We start from the raw sequence: 24332 nt of genomic DNA, 5'->3' as shown, positions 1-24332 counted from the left end.
GTCCACTCTCTATTACTAGCTCTCCAGTCAACCACATCCACTTATTTTTAATGAGGCCAGTAGTCAGGAGCTAAACACAAATTCAGATTTATAACCACGCAGTTCTATAGCAGAACAGACAATAACCCATGTCTTTTATTTGCATTAAATAATCTTTACTGAGGCCAAGAAATATTATGACATTAATTTTACGAGAGAAATGTAACAGCCTCCGAAAGAGCAGCATGAGATTTGGAGCTAGATGAATTCGAGCTCTAACACTTTCTACTTACGTGACGTGGGGAAGATGACAGCTTTCAGCCCCCCACTTCCTCCAGTGTGACCCATCCCTACAGTTGTTATTAATAATTGTAAAGACTAAGTGCACTACCTGACCCACACATAGCACGTGCCCAGTAATGTAAGCTACTATTAGAAAGGAAGAACAACAAGCTTAAAATCAAGTATAATAAAGAAATTAAATAACTACAGAAAAGTTCCAATTTAAAAAAAGGAAAAACAGAGAAGTCAAACCTTTGAACTTCACTTCCATCAAAATGAAAAATTCCATAATCCAGAAACTTCTGGACTTGAGGTTTAAGAACACTATGTAATTTTTCTGCCTTTCCTCCTTTAACCATTTGATGATAGTCAAAATTCACCATCTGGATATCAGCAGCATGTTCAGAAGCTTTCAGATGACTCTGAAAATAAAAATAAAATATTCATTTAATTCTTCTTCGGTTTTTTTTTTTTGGCTGCAAATCACAGATCCGGCAGGCAGGATCCCCTATCTCCCCTATCCTCAATCAGGGATCAAACCCACGCCCCTTGCAGTGAAACTGCAGATTCTTAACCACTCACTGGACCGCCAAGGAAAGTGAAAGTGTTAGTCACTCAGTTGTGTCTGACTCTTTGCAGCCCCATAGACTGTAGCCCGCCAGGCTCCCCTGTCTATGGAATTCTCCAGAAAAGAATACTGAAGTGGGTAGCCATTCCCTTCTCCAGGGGAACTTTCCGATCCAGGGATTGAACCAGGTCTCCTGCACTGCAGGTGAACTCTTTACCGTTTGAGCCACCATGAAAATATTCATTTAAATGTTAACCAAATATGATTGTATCAACACAATGTTATAAATGGAACTTTTATTTTAAATGAAAATCTAAGCAGGTCCTTGAAATCTTACTAATTTCACAAAGCTTTCTTTCATTGCCATTGGCAGTAAAATGAAAAATTACTTGCTAATATCTTACAGCATCCTTTTCCTAAAACCTCCTATACTATTCCAGATAGATTAGTTAGGTCTTACATAATTAATATCAGGGAACTTCACATTCTCATTTGGTTTAGAAAATGAAAAGTTATTTCCAACAACCAGCATTTCATTTTTTACCATAAAAATATAATGACTATATCTATTATAGAATCTCAAAACAAAGTAATTGACTTCTAAGGAAAAGCTCATCAAAATTTGAAGAATTCATTTTTATACCTTCATTCAATATATACAAATGTTTTAAAAGCTTATAATAAAAAGTCACTCTCTAAAGTATAACTTGTTTATTAATGATATTCAAACAAAATAGCCAAATAATTAATCCTGGACTTCATTAACGTGAGAAAATGTTTTCTAGCCATTTTGTTTAAGGTTATAACCTTATATAACACTATAATTTATATCAATTCATTATTGATCCAATAAATATTTATGAAAAGTATGTTTTCTTTAGAAGTCAGACATTTCTTTAGGTTCTTACTTATGTGAAATTCTCAAATTTTCTTTCATTGGTACAAGAAGTCCTGTGTGTTTACAAATGCTTTATTCACAATTTCATAGATTTAAAACAGTGACCATGGTTTGTAGGAACTAGCCAAAGCAATGAAGAGATGAAGGGGGAAACTGCCTGGTATCTTTCTGCCAGTGACTGATGAACATTTTTTAGGAGGAGGGTATTCTTCTGCTTCTCCACTACATAAATAAGCAGATTAGAAAACAGGGTCAATGCCTTAAAAGCTTTCTATAATCCCAATTTCAGCAAGATTACCCTAAATTGTTGCCTAACTGCCTTCAAAGAACTAATGGTTCCAACAAGTACTCAATCTTCTTCCAGGAAGAACTTATTCCTGGAAGAATTTGACTATTATTTTTAAAATACTATCCTAGGTGTCCATGGGCCAGAACAGAAGGAAAAAAATGATCACTTACCTGGAAAGCCTTACTTAGCATATGTTCACCTTCCTTAGATCCAAGCAGATTTACTATTATTTGTTTACCATACAAATTCTTAAGTGTCCTAAAATGCCTGTTAAAGGTAGAAAGGCAGTAAGCGTATGTCAAGTGATAAGTCAAAAACTTTTTTCAATAAACAGGAACCCACTTTTAACCAGGACCTACATGGCAGTATTTTAAACTCATAGGATTGGCAAAACTATATACAAATCCATTTCACGTGGAATCAAAACTCTGAATTTGTGAAAAGTCAGTTAATGCAATTTTCTCTCTGACTTATCAACTTATCATCTATTTGCCACCACTTCATGGCAAATAGATGGGAAAACAATGGAAACAGTGACAGACTTTGACTGCAGCCATGAAATTAAAAGATGCTTCCTCCTTGGAAGAAAAGTTATGACCAACCTAGACAGTATATTAAAAAGCAGAGACATTACTTTGCCAACAAAAGTCCATCTAGTCAAAGCTTTGGTTTTTCCATTAGTCTCTTGAGAGTCCCTTGGACTGCAAGGAGATCCAACCAATCCATCCTAAAGGAGATCAGTCCTGAATATTCATTGGAAGGACTGATGCTGAAGCTGAAACTCCTTGTACTTTGGCCACCTGATGCAAAGAACTGACTCACTGGAAAAGATCCTGATGTGGGGAATGATTGAAGGTAGGAGCAGAAGGGGACAACAGAAGATGAGATGGTTTGATGGCATTACCGACTCAATGGACATGAGTTTGAATAAGCTCCAGGAGTTAGTGATGAACAGGGAGGCCTGGCGTGCTGCAGTCCATGCAGTCGCAAAGAGTCGGACACGACTGAGCAACTGAACTGCACTGAGCTGATGCTAGGGCTTTCAGAGTCATCTGGCCCCCTCTCCACCCTGAGGCTAATGCTGGGTGGACATGGAAACCAGGAGCCATGCAGCTAGGTTGGCAAGGCAATGAGGGCAGAGGGCACTAGGCTGCACCTCACATGTGAGGACACTGCCTACTCCGTGTGGATTCAGAGCTCCTGAACAGCTCCAGCCTTAAGATAAATAGGCCCCACAGAGGATCCTTTAGTCTCTCCAGCTTCTAATCAGTCCAGAGGCTAGACAGCAATGTCATCCACAGGAAATATAACGTAAGTCACAGATATAATTTAAAATTTTCCAGAAGGCAACTTAAAAAGGTAAAAACCAAAAGGTCAAATTAATTTACATATATTTTATTTAATCCAATACAACTAAAGTATCATTTCTACATGTTCAGTTCAGTTCAGTCGCTCAGTCGTGTCCGACTCTTTGCGACCTCATGAATCACAGCACGCCAGGCCTCCCTGTCTATCACCAACTCCTGGAGTTCACTCAGACTCACGTCCATTGAGTCAGTGATGCCATCCAGCCATCTCATCCTCTGTCGTCCCCTTCTCCTCCTGCCCTCAATCCCTCCCAGCATCAGAGTCTTTTCCAATGAGTCAACTCTTCGCATGAGGGGGCCAAAGTACTGGAGTTTCAGCTTTAGCATCATTCCTTCCAAAGAAATCCCAGGCTGATCTCCTTCAGGATGGACTGGTTGGATCTCCTTGCAGTCCAAGGGACTCTCAAGAGTCTTCTCCAACACCACAGTCCAAAAGCATCAATTCTTCAGCACTCAGCCTTCTTCACAGTCCAACTTTCACATCCATACATGACCAGAGAAAAAACCATAGCCTTGACTAGACAGACTTTTGTTAGCAAAGTAATGTCTCTGCTTTTCAATATGCTATCTAGGTTGGTCATAACTTTCCTTCCAAGGAGTAAGCGTCTTTTAATTTCATGGCTGCAGTCACCATCTGCAGTGATTTTGGAGCCCAAAAAAATAAAGTCTGACACTGTTTCCACTGTTTCCCCATCTATTTCCCATGAAGTGATGAGACTGGATGCCATGATCTTTGTTTTCTGAATGTTGAGCTTTAAGCCAACTTTTTCACTCTCCACTTTCACTTTCATCAAGAGGCTTTTTAGTTCATGTAATTGATATATAAAACAAATATTGGCATTTTGCATTTTTTTTGCACTAGGTCTGAAATCCAGGACCTATTATATACCTACAACATATTTCAATCTGGACTAGTCAATTTCAAATGCCCAAGAGCTAGCTTCACGTAGCTAATAGCCACCATATTGGATAACACACCCATCAGAGGTAGTTTTAAGGCCAAGACATCAATACCTACCCACTTACTGCCACCACTCCTAGAATTCCTAAGAGTGTCACTGTCTTCCACTTAAATCAGAGTCAAGAAGAAATTTTACTTAAGAGCCCAAAAGGTGAAATGAAGCAGTAAATACAACTAATCTCACTGCTTAGCAACATCAAAACTCACAGCAATATATAAAAGTCATCAGTCTTACCTGTCAAAAGCAGGTGCATTGGCTTCAAATCCCCTTGACATACGGACACGATGAGATCCCACCTAAGATAAGAAAAATATGCTTAATCGTACCAAAAGCCAACATGCAGACAAAAGAAATAGCATTGTTTACTCTATGTAATAATTCATTTGCTAAGCACACAGTAGTAAGCTCAGTAATTGTCATTTGTGATATTCTCTTAAAAAAATAAGTTCTAGGGGTTTCTCCTTTTTATCTTTTAAAATACAACCTCATTAAAAAAAAAAAACTAGAAGTTAGAGCATTATGCAACACTGGTAAACTGGTAAACTGTAAAAACAGGAATTTTTATTTATGTAAGATATTTTTAAGAGTGCTTTCATATACATTACCTTGTCTTACGTTCTAAATATGTGCCCTTTGTAAGTCAACAGATATTGTCATTCGTGCAACAAAAGAACAAACCCAGCCAAGTGAAGAAACCTGTCCTCTTACAGCAACATCATTCATTCCGAAAAATGATTCCCATGACAGTACAGGCCTCCTGACCAAAACATCTACTCTTTCAGACTGCCGACAAGTGCAATGGCTACATATTTTTTTTCTCTGTTATGCTAAATACCCTATTCACTCCACTCTCACCCAAAGATCCCATAGATTAAAAATAACCATTCCTGGAAAAAGACTTTCCAAGTCAATCTCTCAGGCTCACAACTAAAACAACAGCATATTTTGAAATTTGGGTTATAAGAATTAAACAAGATGGAAAATAACTACCTACTGTGTGTTGCTACAGTTTTTCTTTTCTCATATAGGAAAAGTGGGAGAGAGATGAGGCAGAATCAAGAGATACAAAAGATGCCAAGAAGAAATACAACAGTGAGACCAGATTATTTCCCTGAGTTTCACTTGTAAATACCTCCCTGAGACTGTGGGCCCAAGGTTCCCCAGAATTCATCCTGGCTCATCTGTGAATAACGTGACTTTAAAGGTGGCATGGAGGAGAAGTGCCAGATCAGTCATGCAATTGGACAAATAAAACCAGAAAATAAGCTCTAAATGCTCATCCATGTCCCAAACTGAATTAACAGTATTATCATTCATTCAGCATTCCCTCTCCTGCCGAGATGACCGAATGACTGTCCTGAGAAATCAGTGGACTCTCTTTAGAGCTTTTCCTTCTTAGTAAGAAACTGATTAGCCAAATGTCACATCTTTATTTCCTTTTACTTCTAGTACACAATAGACTGTATAAAATCTTAAGCTTTGAAAGGTGTGTGCTCCAAGACACGTTTGTGCGTTTTAGGCGGCAGAAACGTCAGACAAAGTTCATACTTTTTCTCTGGAGTCATCTCAGGTAGTTGCCCTCTAACTCTCTAAAAGTCCAATACTTTGCATTTTGTTTATTCATTAACATTCATCTTGCACTAGTACTCTTAACTGTCAAGAAGGTGAAAAAAAATACAAGCTTTCTCATATTTGTTTTTTGGTAATGGCTGTAGTTGTTCCCTATTACTTGCTCCCCAACACATATATAAAACTACCTACAATTCACAATTCTTACAGCAATACGTTGGTTAGACAACAGAAAGATGGGAGGAGACCAGTTAGAAATCTGAGAATCTTTCAGGCAAGAAAAAACTATGAAGACCTTAACCAAGATGACAAAAGTGGGAATGAAAAGAAAAGTCCAAGACCTCAGACAGCACTGGGATTAAGCATCACAGGGCTGCCTTGCTTGGCTCAGGGTTGGCCGCTGGAGCAGGCAGTCTGGATGCGTTGCAAAAGCAGCTGAGCAGGATCCACTACCGCCAAGCTCCCTAATCTGAGTGGTGGGGTACCTGGTTAAAATGCAGATTCCTTGGCCCTACTCCAACAAATTCTACTTCAGTTGATGGGAAGTTGAGGCCATGAATCTGCATTTTAAAATCACTCTCAAAGATTCCTTTAAAATATCTCAAGAACCTGAGAAGAATGTATCATGGAGGAAAAGAGAGAGAACAAGGGACAACTGCCAAGGAAGGACTCACTGTCCGTGACCACTGAAGTGAAACAGCTCACTAACTTGAAGGAGCCCTGAAAATAAATTCCAGCCCTAAGAACACTCAGGACACCCAACAACCGCTTGAAGTCAAAAATGAACTTAGGGCCTTGGTATTTTTATTTCAAAAAGTCAGTATCTATTATTTTCATTCCTCTATTAACTGCTCTTTTAGAGTGGTGGGGAAAATGATAAAAGATACTCATGAAACTAATCCATCTCTGGTCAAAGAAAGGTTGGCTTTAAAAACTACTAAGCTAAATACCTCAGAACCACTGACCCAACCCTCAACCCAACCCAAGATGACAGGCCAGCTCAGTGATGATTTGGCAGAACTGTTGGACTGTCTTGAGGTCTCAAAAATTACTATCTCTATCAAGAAAGGCACAATTTTCAAATCTACAGTTGTCGGCCCATAATCAAATGACATTATCCAGTCAGATTATCTGTGTGGACAGGCCACAGAACAAAGAAGGACGTCGAAAGGAAGTCCCATCCAAGGAGGATCCCTCCATGTAACTACTCAGGACCCAACATTACTGAATAATCAAACACTGTAATTCTGAACTTAAGAAAATAACACAGAAAGCAGTAAAAACAGAGGGCCTATAAATAGACTAGAAGAATCTCTTACACTAGCCTGTCTCTAAACCAAAAGCGTTTACCTCCCATCAAAGCAGGGTTTTAGAAATTTCTTAGAGCAAATATTCCAAACACCCTTCTCTGGTCACAAAAATAGAAATGGGGTAGGGTTGGTATTCTTTCCTAAGGGAGACACAGGAAGAAATATATCTATATAAGTTACACCAAAATGCCAAAGATGAAACCCACATGACTCAAACTGGTGTTGACAAGAACTCAAGAATTTTAGCAAAGCAGCACCAGTGTTAATCCTTGTTAATTCTTAGCCTGTCTTGAATAAACTCCCTTATTGAAAAGATTCAAGTGGTGTGCAATTTTTCTCCACAATAACCATCCTAGAGTGTAAGAGAGACCCAGCTGTGAACTAAATGAAAGTAAATGAAGGCAAAATTTTCTTTTTCCTGTATATTTTTTTCATTACTATAGACTGAGGCACAGAATTTACTAGGCAGTATATATCAGAAGCCCAAAATGAATGTAACTTATACTTTAGGGACTAAACATGTTTGAATAAAAATAAAATGCAAAATCACACTAGTATGGGCAATCCAATATTATGAACTAACGTGAAAAAAACATCTTACATTTTAAAGATTAGACATTTACTAAACAAAAGGAAAGTTTGGGGGGGGGGAAGATCAGAAAGCAAAACAGAGAACAATGTTCAAGATGACAAGTCCCAAGTCATTACAAACTGCAAAGTAAAATTTCATCAGCAGATATGTTCCTCTTTTTTTTTTGGCCACACTGCATGGCTTGCAGAATCTTAGTTCCCCTACCAGGGATCTAGCCTGGGCCCTCAGTAGTGAAAGTATGGAGTCCTAACCACTGACTGCCATGCCAGGAAATTCCTAGATATATTCTTAATAACAACAAACGTGCTCAGACATTCAGCTGTGTCCAACTCTTTGCAACCTCATGGACTGGGATTCTCCCCACAAGAATACTGGAGTGGGGTGCCATTTCAGCTAACCCTTACCTAGTTCTGGCGGTCAGAACTAGGTAAGGGTTGTAAGAAACTAAGAAGTAGGAACTACTAATATTACCATGTTACAGATAAGAAAATGGACACTAAGGGGTTAAATCACTTGCCTGAGATCACACAGCCTAGCAGTATAAGGATTCAAATTGAGAGGCTTAGTTTCAGAAGCTTTGTTTTAACTACTACATTTTTCTGCCTACAGACGCTAAATTGTTATATACGGAGATAGTAAATACAGAAACACTTTGAAAATCAACACGCCATGAAAACATTGAAATTTTAATATGAAATATGGGAGCTGCACTCCTATGGATATTTGAAAGAACACTGAAGGAAAGAATAACTAAGACAATTCCAGGATTTATAAACAATTTCTGTATACTATTTATTTATAAATCCAGGTAACATTATTAGACTGAGTAACAAAATTATCCGAGGAACTAATAAGCTAACCTGAAAGTTTAAAAAAATATGAAGAGTTCTGAAGAGAAAAAGAAAGAAAACTAAATGTCAAAACACATACCTGCAATCCTGGCTGCTCCCAGAACAATGGGACAGATCCCCGGATTTGTATGAAGGAAGAAACAGAGTCATCTAAGTACACAACCTACAGAGAAAAATACTGGGTAAAATACTTCCACAAAGTTGTTACCTCTACATCAGAAGACAAATCTACTAACAGTTATATCTCTTGACCAGTCTCTCATAAACAAATTATCCTAACAAAATAGTCAAAATAGGCCATAAATAAGCCGAATTTTTTTCAACTAGTGATAGTTCTACAAACATTAACCGATAGTGAAAATATAAGCATAAGCATTACAACTTTTAAAAAAGGAATTCCTTTTGAATTCATTTTGTTATTTTTCTTTAGCTTTTTCTAATTTTTAAAAACTAATCTGAAGACTTGAACTGGATTGAGGGCAAGGCCTGAATTTATAATTACATAGTTATAGCCAAAAATAATGTAACTTCTCCTTTCAGATGGTACACAACCTACCTTTAAGAGTTGAGTTTGACTTAATTTCATTAAAACCCACTTTTCTTAAGTTGTCTAGCTCTGTAACTGAAGATTTTCAATTCAATACTAAAACATAGGGCACTGATGATGTCATGCTGATTAGTAACAAACTGTTACTTACTCGAAGAGCCATACCTAAATAAGCTTGTTTTTGAGGATCCTTTCTTAAGGCTCACAAGTAGCCAAGAGCAACCATAAAATGGCATTACAGATGTCAAAATGAGTTCTGAATCAAATAAAAATCTGCTTTGCAATTGTTCTTTGTGATTAAGCAAGATAAAACACTATATACCTGTTCTGTTTCTACAAAATTGGCAACGTGACCATCATCATTTGTTCCCCGGACGTTAAACCTGGTCCCAGCTCGTTCACAGCTTAGTCTGGAAATGAGGCAAGCCTTTGCCTGTTTATGAGCAGCATAAATTGTTCTGATTTCTACTCCCCCACACATGAGGCGTAATAACCAGTCGTCACAATTCACACCGTAGTGCTTGAGATGCAAGTGCAAAGACTGATTCCTAACAGAAAAAGAAAGAACTGCATTAGCGTGATGAGCACTCCCCAACACGCTCCAGTATTCTTGCCTGGAAAATTCCATGGACATAGGAGCTTGATGGACTGCAGTCCATTGGGTCACAAAGAGTTGGATGTGACTGAGCGATGAGCACATACAGGCAGCACACTGCACAACACAACATGCATTCTAAGACAGCGCCCCTGGGACTTCAGAGGCGCCAGAGGGAAATCAACCCACTTACATTCATTGTGCCAGGGACTGGAGGATAGGGCTAGACAGAGAGACCCTTGGACATGTGATCGGTGGGCCATGCAAAAGCAGCACATATTCTACGTTTTTAGAATTTGGGCCCCATTTGTTATGTCTTTCTTCATAATGTATTTACCACTTGTTCCAAAAGCGTTTCCACACCCAACTCCAGGGAATTCATATATATATGGATTTTCTTAAGGCTTGACTTTTATAAGGCTCCATTTTAATTAAATTTAAATAGTTACATGAGCTAGTAATTACCATATTAATGCCTGTCTAGGGTTTTCCCAGCGCTCCAAATACTTCTATACTCTAGGTAACAGAGAGGGCCTACTTTTCAATCCTTTTCAGGGCAGAGAGTTCTGTTTAAATGAACACACAGAAACCTGATGATCAGAAAACATATTAAAAGTGGAGTTGTCATGGCTAACGTTGGGATGGGGGCTGGGGACCTGCTACACTGGCCATCTTCACATCCCTCTGCTTGCCTCAGGGGCTCTGCTGGAACCACTGCTGCTGCTAAGTCGCTTCAGTCGTGTCCGACTCTGTGCGACCCCATAGACGGAAGCCCACCAGGCTGCCCCATCCCTGGGATTCTCTAGGCAAGAACACTGGAGTGGGTTGCCATTTCCTTCTCCAATGCATCAAAGTGAAAGGTGAAAGTGAAGTCGCTCAGTCGTGTCCGACTCTGTGCGACCCCATGGACTGAAGCCTACCAGGCTCCTCCGTCCATGGGATTTTCCAGGCAAGAGTACTGGAGTGGGTTGCCATTTCCTTCTCCAAAGGAAGGCTGGAGGTTGGAAACACAGGCCTCTAAAACGCCTCACCAAACCACCACCAAGTAAAATATGCTGTTGTGCAGAAAAACTTCCTCTCTGGGACTTGCAGATAATAAAGGCGCCTTACAAAAGGGAAGTTGCTAGAATATTGAAGCTTGGTTCTCTGAGTTTTCAAACTACCAGTTTAAGAGGAAATCTTAAGTGCTTTGCACTATCTTGTTTCTTAAAGAGGTATAAAAACAATGTGACAGCATTTTCTTGAAGGCTTAGAGTTGTTAAGAATCTACATCAATGCTGTTGGAGCAGTCTTTCCAGTCCCCACCACTTCAGGCTACGCTGCAGGGGACAGTAAACAGGTAGTGGCCACTTGTAATCCTGATAAACCAGATATAACCCCAGCCTCTCTTATCCACTGAAGAAAGCAGACTGGAAAGTCAGTGAGTAGTAGGCTTACTCTTGGGATAACGTTAAATCCGATGAATATTACTAATTTAAAAACGTGACTTCAGTTTCCACACTTTACTTAATATCTACCTTGATCTGAACTGGCAAAGCTCAAACTGGCTGTGACCCAGTTCATCCAGATACCACAGCTGAGGCCCAGATCATAGCAGAGGTAGGACAGACTGATTGTCCCCCATTTAAATAGCAGTGGGAGCCGTGTATTTGTTCAGATAGAATTTCTCCCTCTGCTGTCAGTTTTCGTTTTTCTTCACAGTCAACGCCTTGCTGTTTTAATTCTATTTAAGTTTACACTTGACTCTCAACTGGCAGCAGCCTCAAATCCCCAATGGATTAAAACTACATGGGCTTTTGGGATAGGTGTTTGCCACTCTCTGGCTACAGAACTTACTTGGCTGTATCTTGGGAAATATTTCTACAAAGCTGCAAGGGTTGGCATAATGAATTCTAAAAGCTTTCCTTTTTCTATGCAAAGTGAAGCTCCAGACTCTAATCCTTAGCAAAGCTTTAAAGACTATAAAGTGAGCAAAACTCACCTTTAGCATTTCAGCCTCCTCTTTGCTCAGCCTGTTTCCAGCTCATAAACCTCCTCAATCTGTTATCTAAATTGGCCCCCACTTCTACCCATAACTGAATGAAAAGATAAAAGAATTATTCCCACGGATTAAACTTTGTGATATTCTTAACTGCTGGCCATTTAGCCAATGCATCTGCATTTGCCTGGACTTGATTACGGCAGAGAAACTTTTCTCTCTCAATCTAAGAAATGTGGGGTTAGAAAGAGCAGAGGGAAGAAAGGTAAGGAAAGCTGCCCTAAGACCAGCTGCAACGCCATCAGCTTCTTCAGAAGCATCAGTGTCTCTTCCATCAGAGAAGTGCCGGGTTGACATGAGCAGATGGGACTGCCGACTCGTCTCTCCTACGCCCTCCCTTCCCCACCGCCATCCTTTCGCCCTCCGCTAGGCTCCATGTCTCCAGATACAGCGCTCCAAAGCCCCTTTTCCCTCTGCCTTCTTGGCTCCCCCATGCCACTCTGGGCCAAGACACTTCTATGGGAGCTACAAGCTACCAAGTTATTGCTCTAAATGTAGTTTCCAGTCCTAGCATTGCTGACTTTGAGCCCTCTGATCCCCAGGGCCTTTCTCCAGGACCATTCAGGCAGATAGTGGAAGTGGGAGAGAGAGAAAGTATACAGTGGGGAACCCCCGAGTCTGAATTACTGAGGGAAGCTGTGAGCGTAGTCCTGGACTTTGGCCTTATAACGTAAGTAAACAACTGAAATACAATTTGTCCATTGTGTTAAGGAAAAAAGTCAACAGCAATGCTGACTGTGGACAAGAGAACAACTATACTGGAAATCTGGTCTGTTCCAATAAAGCGATACCAATTACAGTCATGTGGGTCCTGCTGCCCCATTAACGCATACTTACCATACAGCACCTTCATGCATAACCCCGAAATATGTCGCAGTTACCTACTTAAGTCTCATTTTATTACAGTACTAAACTTGATTCCAGCATACTACTTCCCTGTAGTCGGCTGCTCTTGAATAAAAAAAAAATCATCTACTTACAACCTTCCAATTAAAACAATAAGGGAATGTACGCTTAGAAAGGCAAATGTGGCCAGAGATGAGATCTCAAACTAAGAACCATACATATGAATAACACAATTCTATTATGATTAATTCCTTCCTGATTTAAAAATAAATATTTTAAATATATGTCTGCAATGGAAGGTCTGTCTAGATCAGGAAGAGTAAATGGGTTTCACGTCACAGGACTACTTTAATAAAACGATGGCAGATATCTGCTATGCTCCACTGAGGATCCCGCAACAGTAAAGAGTGGTGTGCTCAACTGGCCGTGCCCACCGTTGCCCACTCTAGAAATAACTGTTATGCCTTCCATGTTCCAGCTCACCAGTGGCTGCACTGCACGTGATCACAAGGGAAAACGTAATACAAACTCACCAGAAAAATCTATTGTCAGTTGTGTGTTCTTGCAAGCTACGGTGGGCATTAAGACTCAGATCCAAACTGACTCCGGATGCAGACCATGCAAAATAAAAGTTTCCTGAATTTAAAACTTTTCGCACTTCTGAAATGCGATCCTCGTCCGAAGAATCAACTCGCAGTGATATAAATTCAGTGGAAGTAACTCGGAAAACTTCAGATTCTTGAATTTTTCCAACAGACATACATCCAGTGACTAGGACCAGATAATGTAACATAATATCACCTGCAAAAACCAAAGACTTAATGGGATGGGAAGTGCCAATATTCTACAAGCTATTCAAAATTTCTTCCAACTTTCTTCTAGTGTCTCTGTCTTTTAAAATCTGACAGTGTGGTTATTTTAAATTTATCATAGACACATTTAAGTTCACAACAAGATTTTGGCAGAAGTTGGGAGAAAAAATCCTTGTTAAATACATTTAGTATGATGAAGCATTTAAACATTAACAGAATAATCTTACATTTATGAAATTATTCCTCTACTTAAAAGTATGTGAGATTTATCAAATTTTTAAAATGTAGGTGTTATCTTCCCTACCTTTCCTTTATGATTGTAAGAAGTTCAGACAAGACAATGAATTGAGAGTTTTTCATAAACAGTAAGGTTGAAAAAATGGCATTTAAATGTGAACTGCTGCTGCTGTTGCTGCTATGTGAAGAAAAAGTCTTTGGTAACAATTTATAAAGTGATTTGGCTGACAAAAACTTTCATAGCGATTTTTTTCATCTAATTTTGACAAAAATCCTGTGCAGTGAGTATGAAGGTGGAATTCAGCAGTGGTATACTTTGAGCATGTGGGGGCTTGACATAGGCAGAAGTGCCCTGCATCTTGGCTTCTCCACTACTTATTACATCAACCAACTTCATGTGTTAACATATGCAACATGAGATATCCTGCCTTTAGAAAATACGATTAAGGGACTTCCCTGGCGGTCCAATGGTTAAGACTCTGCTTCCAATGCAGGGATCCAAGTTTGATCCTTGGTCAGGGAACTAAGATCCCACCTGCCATGAGGGGTGGCCAAAAAATAAATAAAAAAAGAAAATGAGATTAAAGCAAATCTCATTGGACTGTGAGGATGATCCAGGGCAATACTAGTTAAGTGCTCCCAGGTGGCACAGTGGTAAAGAATCTGCCTGCCAATGCAGGAGATGCAAGAGAATCAGGTTTGACCCCTGAGTCGGGAAGATACCCTGGAGGAGGAAATGGCAAGCCACTCCAGCGTTCTTGCCTGAAATCCTATGGACATTAGAGCCTGGTGGGCTACAGTCCACATGGTCACAAAGAGTCGGACACGACTGAGTGAGTGAGCACGCACGCACACACAGTGCTTTACGTGTGACAGACTCATAACGAATGGCATATCTCCATTTGACAAGACCAGCGCTCCTCAAAGTACTATCCATGGACTAGTTCAGTTACCAGTTTAGTGAGAACAGGTGCTTGCTCCAGAACAGAAAACTCCCTCACTAAGTTCTCTATTTGGTTTAGCTGACTTCTTTTTTTTTCTCCACAGTAAGACTTTATCAATGAAGGAAGCCATGTGTTGATTTGCATGACCGCACCAGCTTCTTTTCTCATCCAGACCACTAACAAAACAGTTCATGGAGTGTAACCTGTCCGTGGGCCACACTCTGAGTCACACTGTTGTAGAACTGGTGATCACAAATGTTACTTTGCAGCCCATGATGACACTGAATGGCAGACAGGCTCAAGCTGAGATGTTTTGACTAGAAAACAGGTATCTTTTCCACCACAAACCAGGGGAAACAGTGTGTGGTTCTAAGACATCTTTCCTTAAGTGCACTGAAGCAAGAAAAAAAAAAAAGGGCAATGCCCTTATTTTTCTCTTCTAACAATGTTACTGATCTCTTAAAGTGTTCAGACAGGATGCTGTCTCTGGAATTTAGAATCATGAGAGCATGAGCATGTAGCATGGCTTTTCAGGCAACAATCATCTCAAGGTTAAGAGATGATTATACTCACAGATCAAATACAGAGTCTATGAAATAATGTCTATCAAATCTTCAAAGTTACAAAAACAGAAATGAAAAAACAGATTGAATTATATTGAATACTTACCAAGATTTAATCGTAAAACACCTAAAAGTCCATAGGCATCTAGAACTTTGGAGTATGTACCCTTGATTGCCTCTTTTTCTGCTGATGCTACAAAAAAAAAAAAGCTTTAGTATAAGAAAAAGGACCTGAAACACCAGATTCACTTTAGCTATAAAGCCAGAGTTTCAACCAAAAATCTAAAGTCTGAACCTAAGTCTGATATTCTTAACATAAATGTACTGCATAAAATCTTTTTTTGAACCAGTAACTTTAATAGTTTTTCCCAAAGAAGTAACAAGTTATTCCAGCACCATCAATTCATGAATCCATCCTCGCCTAATGATCCTGAAGTACTTACTACCTTTAATAATATTCCTATCTTTTGGAGGTTGCTTTTGAATTTTCTTCGCTGTCCCCCTGATCTGTTTAGCTAATCTTAATACCAAGAACACACTGCGTCCTGATATCCCTACGGGACAACACCCAACCCCTTAACAAAGACTCTTCCAGACTTTAGCCTCAACCCACCGTTTCTGCTTCAGTCCTCATTGCTCCCCTTCCCTCCGCAGCCCATGCACCTTATGCCCCAGTCACATGAGACGCTCACTGTTGCCCAAACACACTTTCTACATCTCTGTGCCTTTGCACAGTGATCTGGCTTTCTGCCTGCAAGGCTTGACCCAACTTTTGCCTCTGGCCAAAACTGAACTCACCTTAGAAAAACAAAGACATAAAGTCACTTTCTTGAAACCTTTATTTATCTAAGCACAAGAATTTCACAGAGCTCCCTCTTCATGTTGCCAAAACATTTAAACGATATTCATCACTTGTCTTTCTCATTAGCCAACCTGTTCCCTGAAGGTGGAACTCTTGTCTTATTCATTCTTTAATCGTTGACACTTAGAACAGAGCTTGACGCATGGAAGACTACTAACGCTTAAATTATGAAAGTTAATGGTAATGCTTGACCACATGAGTCAAGCACAGGGACAGGGAAATTGTCAGTCTGGCCTTCGTCTGGATTTATTTCTTCTGCTATGAAGTTAATGTCATCCACTAATGAATACAACCTACAGAACAATTTCCCTAAGACAGGCTGTGATGGTCATTCTATTGAGAAAAAACAAAAACAAATCCTGAAGCTTTAAAGGGAAACCTTCCGAGTTCTTAGCAAACACACTTATTGAAAACTGGACACAGAACCAAAGAAACATAAACCACAGCCAGTATCTCAATGTACAATAGCAAATATGACCTTCTAAGGCCTACAAATCTGGAAAGACAGGAGCCTCTTTTTCATTCCATCCTTTCCTTTCCAGTTCTTTCCTTCTTCACTGCCCTCCCTAATCCACAGCCTACCCCACAGCTCCCAGTTCACCTCTTAGATGACTGGCTCACTCCTTATTTACCTCTTATCTCTTGTACTTTTCCCTTCTCTCATTTCTCAAAGATTTGCACATAAAATACAGTATATTACAAAGTCTAATAAATATTCTAATAAATTACATTCTGATACAGAATCACAGTATTGAATATGTTTTGACAATATGCATGTGTTCCACCTTACAAACGCTTGTAAGCAGATTCTTACAGTCTTCTCTGTTGATCTCTATTGCCAACAAAACGGCCATAGTCTCAGTCTACTGCTTTGCCTAATATCCCATAGTATTCTGCATTAAAGCTCTTTCCTTTGTCTCGAAGCTCGTCTCCAGGGTTCTCCAGACAGCTCATCTTCCCTGCCTGCCTCACCTCTTTTCAGACCACTGACTTTTAGACTTCTTCCTGATTATCCCACTTCTGCTGTCGAATGAGCTGTGCTCTGCTAGTTGGCAGCAGAGGCTAAGACTGAACGGTGGTCCAGTGGCTAAGACTCCTAAGCAACCAATGCAGAGGGCCGGCATTCGATTCCTGGTCAGAGAACTAGATCCCACGTGGGGCAACCAGAAGTTCACGTGCCGCAACTAAAGATCTGGAATGCTGCAACTAAGACCCCATGCAGCCAAATAAATAAATAAATATTAAAAAAAGACTGAGTCACTCACTCAGCCACCTAATGATGTCACAGTTCTTTAGCATGCTCTTTACTGCGGTGGGCCTTTATTTTGATCAAACCACCTGTATGAAGTTAGGGAGTGAGGACGATTTCACCAAGCCATTAAAGTTATGGGGATGTGAATTTCATTCTTCATTCCTAGAGTTCCTATCATTATTATTTGTTACACTATATATTTATAGAAGTTACTCCTAACATTCAATGACAAGGAACAGAGTTAGAAAATGCTGCTGCTGCTAAGTCACTTCAGTCGTGTCCGACTCTGTATGACCCCATAGACAGCAGCCCACCAGGCTCCCCCCTCCCTGGGATTCTCCAGGCAAGAACACTGGAGTGGGTTGCCATTTCCTCCTCCAATGCATGAAAGTGAAAAGTGAAAGGGAAGTCGCTCAGTCGTGTCCGACTCTTAGCGACCCCATGGACTGCAGCCTACCAGGCTCCTCCGTCCATGGGATTTTCCAGGCAAGAGTACTGGAGTGGGGTGCCATCGCCTTCTCCAAGTTAGAAAATATCACAACACAATTTTTAATTTTAAAGTAATAGAGGAACCCCTTCTCCCACATCTTGCCTTTTAAGTACAAAATGTACAAAAGCAAACCTTAGAGAGGCTTGTTATCTCTCTGATGATAGAAGGCATGGTTTCCAGGGCAAATTCTATTCTAGAGTTTACACGTTATATGCATTTCAAACACTACCACTAGTACAGTAATATAGAAATTACCAGATATATCTATCAGTTTTAGCACCAACCATTTAGGTTCAAATACCAGTAACAGGGTTAAAAAGAAAATATATTTTTAGTGTTAAGTTGTCACTTTCCCTCTGGAGAAGGAAATGGCCACCCACTTCAGTATTTTTGCCTGGAAAGTCGCATGGACACAGGAGCCTGGTAGGCTATAGTTCATGGGGTCGCAAAGAGTCAGACATGCCTAAGCAACTAACATACACCTTCCCTTAGAAAAGACAAAGTCATTTTATAACTTAAATTACCATGCAACAAAATCTTCTCTCTTCTAATAATGCATAATAATTACCTTTTCAATAACTGTGCTCCAAATATATGAATCTACCATGTTTTTCAGGCCCAATGAAGACCCATCTATTAGACTGTCACCTGATTCAAACAGGTGAACAAATGTCATACTGTTTAGTTATTTGTGCTTTTGTATTATATTCTGAGACTCAGGGAACAGGACACACACACAAACATACACAATTTAAATTAAAGTGTATATTCTTAACTAAAATAATGCTAAAGGAAAGAAAAATGATTCAAAGAATAGATGAGATGTCATTTTCCCTGCCAGGAATTTTTTGGTTTCTTCTCAAAATATTAAATGAAATTTTAAATTATTTTTTAGAGTGACAAATATTTGACAGGAGGGAACAGGCTTAGGGAGGTTACTAATTTACTACCCTGGCTACACTCCAACAGTCAGAGAAGGCAGCTTCTTGAGGGAAGGGGCTTTGTCTAATCCACTGGCCTGTCCCCAGTGGGCTAGCTCAGTGCCTGGCACCCAGGAGGAGTTCAGTAATTTATGTTCAGTGAACTGGTGAAGGCGATTTCAGAACCATATGAACATTTACCTCTAGATCCTTCCAATTTTATAAAAGAAAACCTAGTGTTTCCTTCTTAAATATCTTTACTCTAAAGGACAGTAGATGATTACCTGTTGTTTCATTTATGCTTCAAAGGTGTGGGGTAGAATGGAAGGAGGTCCTTCACAGGCTGTGAGTCCAGGGAGAGTAAGAAGGTGTCCCTGCTCATGGAGTTGAAGCCACAGGTGGGGAAAGAAAGACTCCATTTGAGGGGAGGGGCAGCGGGCAGGAGGTGATGATGTCTGAGCGGAGTAAGAAGGGTGGTGTCCACCCAGGAATGGTGGGAATGGCCTGCAAAAGGATGCTGGAGCTTGAAAGAGTAGAGAAGGCACGGTGCGTTGGACGGAGGCTCCAAGCAGGGTGCTAGAGCCCCAGTGGGGCAAGGAAGCCACCCGTGGGGTGGATGAGGCTGTAGTGGCAACAGAAGAGTGGTTGGTTATACACAGGGGGACGACCAAGAACCACGGAGCAGGTTTCTCACTGCCGGAAAAGGGCAGTACAAACACAGAGAGAAAACCAGAAAAGATGCTGTGGTGCTGATCGGAACTGGAGTTACCACTGTGAACTCAGTTTTCTAGAGAGACAGACAAAGACAGAAATGGGTGGGCATAATTATACTTTCAAATACATAGACCCACTTGTGCTCAGTCGTGTCCGACTCTTTGCAACCCATGAACTATAGCCCACCAGGCTCCGTTGTCCACAGGATTTTCTGCTAAGAGTACTGGAGTGGGTTGACATTTCCTCCTCTAGGGGATTTTCCAGGGATCGAATCCTCACTTCCTGTGTCTCCTGCCCTGCAGGCGGATTATTCACCACTGAGCCAGGGGGAGACCCTTGCATATACATACACGCTTATACATTTTCCTTCACTCTATCAATTGACAGGACCTGTGATCGGCAATGCTCAATAACAGACAACACAGCCAGCACTCAGATCTTGCTTTCTAATACATTCTCCACTAAAAGGAACTAGGACTCCACGGAGAAATGGCTGATTCCAGGAGAACAGCAGGGGCAAGACAAGGCTAGAACAAATTTTTGTGCCAGAAAGTAAACAAGTGTTCAAAGAACAAGGAAGGCACGTCACAAAAATACAGAAGCCAGCCTTAAAGGGGCTTCTTCTTCTGGCAAAATTTGGGACAATTTTAAGACAAATTTTAAGAGTAAAAGATTATAAATCCCTGAATAAACCCATAAACTTAAAGTTTGAAGAGCAATGGTATCATACACAGTCTCAAAGTACCTCACCTTCAAACACTTATTAATTATAAAGGAAAAAAGAGCTGGCCAGTGACGCCTGGCAGATACCACATCAACACAAGTTATCAGAGTGAACACCAACAGTAAATGGGACAAGTCAACACTGTGTCAGCTGACAGGATACCATGAAAAGCACACTGCTCTGTAATATTCCTGCCAACACCACATGACTCTGAACAGGAAGAACCATCAGACAAATTCTGAGTGAGGGACATTTCTACCAACAACTGGCCCTCGCCTTCAAAAGCCATAACACTTTACAGTCATAAATGTCAAAGACTGGGAAACTTCTCCACATCTAAGGATACTAAAGAGACATGATAACTAAATATAATATACACAATTCAACTCGATCTTTTTGCTATGAAAGATATTGTTCGGACAACTAATGAACTAAAATAGAGTCTGAGAATTGGACAGCTGGTACCATGTTCATTTTTTGACGGTTATCTGGTAGTTATGCAGAAGAATGCCTTTCTAGGAAATATTATAATAAAGCATTTAGGGGAAACAGATAAACCCTGTTTACCTCATGTTAGCAACTTAATAGTGTCAAATAGTTCAGAAAAAAAAAATTCTTTTGTGCTGAACTTCAACTTTTCCATACATGTAACATTATTTAATGTGTTTTTTTTTCATTTTAATGTAGCCAGCAAAAATAGCTGTTAGAAATACATGTGCATATTCCTAAATTAAGAAGTCTGTATCTCTAAATGGCATTAAGATAATTACTTATAATACAATTTTATTTCCTTCCCATATGTGTATTTTTTTAACTGAGGGGAAAAAAAAGACTCCCGTATTTTATGAAACTCCATGAAATACTGAGAAATATATAATTAGGAGGGACCTGACTAAATTATTGTTCCATTTCTCTGATAATTTAATTTCTAGAAAACAATTTGAGAATCTCTACTATAAAGAGATCACTTAAAATAGGAAAGCCATAACGCTTTAAAATAACGTGTATAACCTTCAGATAAAACGCAGCATTTGTCACGAATTTACTCAGTCCATCCCCATCTTTCTTGTCCCCTTAACACTCTACCCTCGCATCCCAGCTTCAGCCAAAACCAGAATGTGCTTGCCTCCTACAGGCTCCGTGTTCTTCACCCCCACCTCCCTTTCCTTGTTCACAGCGTTCTTTCCATCCTGAATATTTGTTAGTCATTGATCTATCTGGCTGTGCTGGGTCTTCGTTGCTGTGAAGGCTTTCCTCTAGTTGGGGCGAGTGGGGCCACTCTGCAGTTGCGGTGCGCAGGCTTCTATCGAGGTGACTTCTCTTGCTGTGGAGCACAGGCTCCAGGCGCACTGGCTCAGTAGCTGCGACCCGCAGGCTCCAAAGCACAGGCTCAGCAGACGTGGCGCACAGGCTTAGCTGTTCCTCAGCATGTGTGATCTTCCCAGATCGGGGCTCAAAACCGGTCTCCCACGCTGGCAGGCAGTCTTTACCACTGAGCCACCAGGAAAGCCCATCACCTTTCAATACCTAACCAAAAATGCTGCTTTCTTCCTAAAGTTTTCCCTGAGTACTCTGGCTGGAAGGAAATCTCTTGTCTACTAATAGCAATAGAAACTAGGTTTTACTTACTTATATCTCAACACGATACCCACCTAACCCAAGCCTCTGAACACTGCAGCTGCTGACTAGATTTTCATCTAACAGAAAAAAAAATAATAAATTGAGAGGAACATTTCTTCTGAACTATATGAGGCACTGTGTCCTGGGCTGCAGTCCTTATTTTGAACCAAATAAAACTTAACTCCAAAAAAAAAAAAAAAAAGAGGTTTGGGCATAAAAGGGAATGGTTTGTTAGTTTTAAAAAAATATGCAAAGAAGATAAACATTACATCTTACCACTGATAGCATTTGAAAACCCTCATCGTTGAAGTTTAACAATTCCTCACAGTAAAGGAGGCAATTTTCGAATGTGATGTCTGTGGTGAGGGGTGAAGTAGAAATGGGGAAGATGGGCACCATTAGGTGACTGCAAACCAGGATCCACGCTATGGAGCACAGGAAATGGCAGCAGGGGCGGAGAGCTCGGAGGACACAGAGTGAGAGGAGGAGCAGAGCTCAAAGTCCAGGAAGCCTGGCTGTGCGGAAGCTCAGGCCGCTCATTCTCCCCTAAGTGCTGCCTTGCTGATAAAAAGGTTCTCCACTGTGCTTTCCATGAGGGGAACGGACTGATTTTTGTAACAGAGGTATTTTTTTCTCCCCTTTCCTCTTCATGTTGTTGCTATTTAACAAATGAAATGCTAGGAAAGTCAAGCCTTCCTTTTTACAAGTGACTGGTTTCTAATCACCAGTAGGTATGAATGAATGGCCAAGAAGCCCATTGTTTTCCAAGTCCTTCTGAGCCAGGATCTTGAGCAGTTCAGCTGAAGTAAGAAGGCCCCACCTCTTCAGCTCACACTTTAAGCACGGAAGTTAAGTCAGAGCCCGGCTTCTGAAGTTACTTACTGCTATTACACTTCAGATGTCAACAGTATGTAACTCCACTCTTATTTTCCTTATTTTAAAAGGAAAAACTTGGGACTTCCCTGGTGGTCCAGTGGTTAAGACTCTGTGCTTCCAATGCAGCGGGGCATGGGTTCAATCCCAGGTCAGGGAACTAAGATTCCACAAGCCATGTGGCCATAAATAAATAATTTTTTTTTTTAAAGGCAAAACTTTTCTTCTCATGTTTGAAACTTTCTTTCATTCATGCTTTAAATCTCAGTCTTCACTCTAAATACAAATGTGCATTTCCAGAGAACACTGAGCTACCTTCAGTGTAAATTTATAATTTTAGTTACATTTTTAAGTATAATCTCATATCATTAGGATTGATTATCTGAAGGCCCTAGGATTCTACTCCTACTGAATATATGAACAGGAATCAGGTCACAGAAAAGAATTTAAAGCAAAATAAAATATGTGCTATAAGCACATACTCTCCAAAAAATATTTAAGGATGAAATATATTGCTAGTATTCTGTCATAAATCTTTTGCTTATTTCTCATAGATAAAATAGTCCTTCTTATGCTGATGGGGCTTCCCAGGTGACTTAGTGGTTGTGGCCTCGTAGTTGTGGCACATGGACTTAGTTGTCCCACAGCATGTGGGATCTTCCTGGACCGGGGATGGAACTTGTGTCCCCTGCATTGGCAGGCAAATTCTTTATCACTGAGCTACCAGGGGAGCCCCCTGTCAAAGTTATAGTTGGAAGATCATAAGCTTGCCTTCACCTACCATCGGAGAAGTAGTTAATAAGTATTTAAAACTACCAAAGCCATGAGCTAGTGATATCCTACAATTTTAGTCATTATTTTAGCTCTGAGGGTGTTTCACAGTTTTTGAATTGAACAAATTAATGTCTGAAGGTAGGCCTAATCTACATTTCCTATTTAAGCTACAGGAAAATAATGAAAATTGAAGCTATAAACCTATATATAGCTTTATAAACTCTTTGATCTCTTTATAGACTACAGAAAACACTCAGTGTATAAATAGATCAATTGTTCTCTATCAAAATTTAACCTACCAATTGTTCTCTATCACAATATTCAACACCTTTTCTGTTCGACTGGCTTACTTTTATGGTACTATGTCATATGACCTGACTGGCATTACTCAGCATTGCTGGTGTTATACCTCTCTTTTCAAATGAGAATTTATGGCAAATAATGAAACATAGTATCAGGTACACAGAAAAACAAATATTGTATCAGTTCAGTTCAGTTCAGTGGCTCAGTCGTGTCTGTCTTTGTGACCCCATGAATCACAGCACACCAGGCCTCCCTGTCCATCACCAACTCCCGGAGTTCACTCAGACTCACGTCCATCGAGTCGGTGATGCCATCCAGCCATCTCATCCTCTGTCATCCCCTTCTCCTCCTGCCCCCAATCCCTCCCAGCATCAGGGTCTTTTCCAATGAGAAAACTCTTCACATGAGGTGGCCAAAGTACTGGAGTTTCAGCTTTAGCATCATTCCTTCCAAAGAAATCCCAGAGCTGATCTCCTTCAGAATGGACTGGTTGGATATCCTTGCAGTCCAAGGGACTCTCAAGAGTCTTCTCCAACACCACAGTCCAAAAG

The 24332-nt window shown here is 40.3% G+C and overlaps 1 protein-coding gene across 3 annotated transcripts in view; it reads right to left on the bottom strand.

Moving 5' to 3' along the window:
- The window catches only part of SYNJ1 (synaptojanin 1), a 90885-nt gene that overhangs the window by 50063 nt on the left and 16490 nt on the right, over window positions 1-24332 (bottom strand). For all 3 annotated transcript variants that reach the window (XM_010862298.1, XM_010862297.1, XM_010862296.1), the window contains 7 exons: window positions 15356-15442; window positions 13227-13494; window positions 9537-9762; window positions 8747-8830; window positions 4580-4641; window positions 2187-2283; window positions 514-683 (listed from right to left, as the gene is read on the bottom strand). In XM_010862298.1, coding sequence (XP_010860600.1) covers window positions 514-683; window positions 2187-2283; window positions 4580-4641; window positions 8747-8830; window positions 9537-9762; window positions 13227-13494; window positions 15356-15442 — 994 coding nt within the window. The remainder of the gene's footprint in view (window positions 1-513; window positions 684-2186; window positions 2284-4579; window positions 4642-8746; window positions 8831-9536; window positions 9763-13226; window positions 13495-15355; window positions 15443-24332) is intronic.

Source organism: Bison bison, unplaced genomic scaffold, assembly GCF_000754665.1.
Source record: "Bison bison bison isolate TAMUID 2011002044 unplaced genomic scaffold, Bison_UMD1.0 scf7180017864481, whole genome shotgun sequence".
NCBI classification, from domain to species: domain Eukaryota; kingdom Metazoa; phylum Chordata; class Mammalia; order Artiodactyla; family Bovidae; genus Bison; species Bison bison.
The sequence above is the reverse complement of the archived record's forward strand: the minus strand, read 5'-3'. Positions and strand labels throughout refer to the sequence as shown.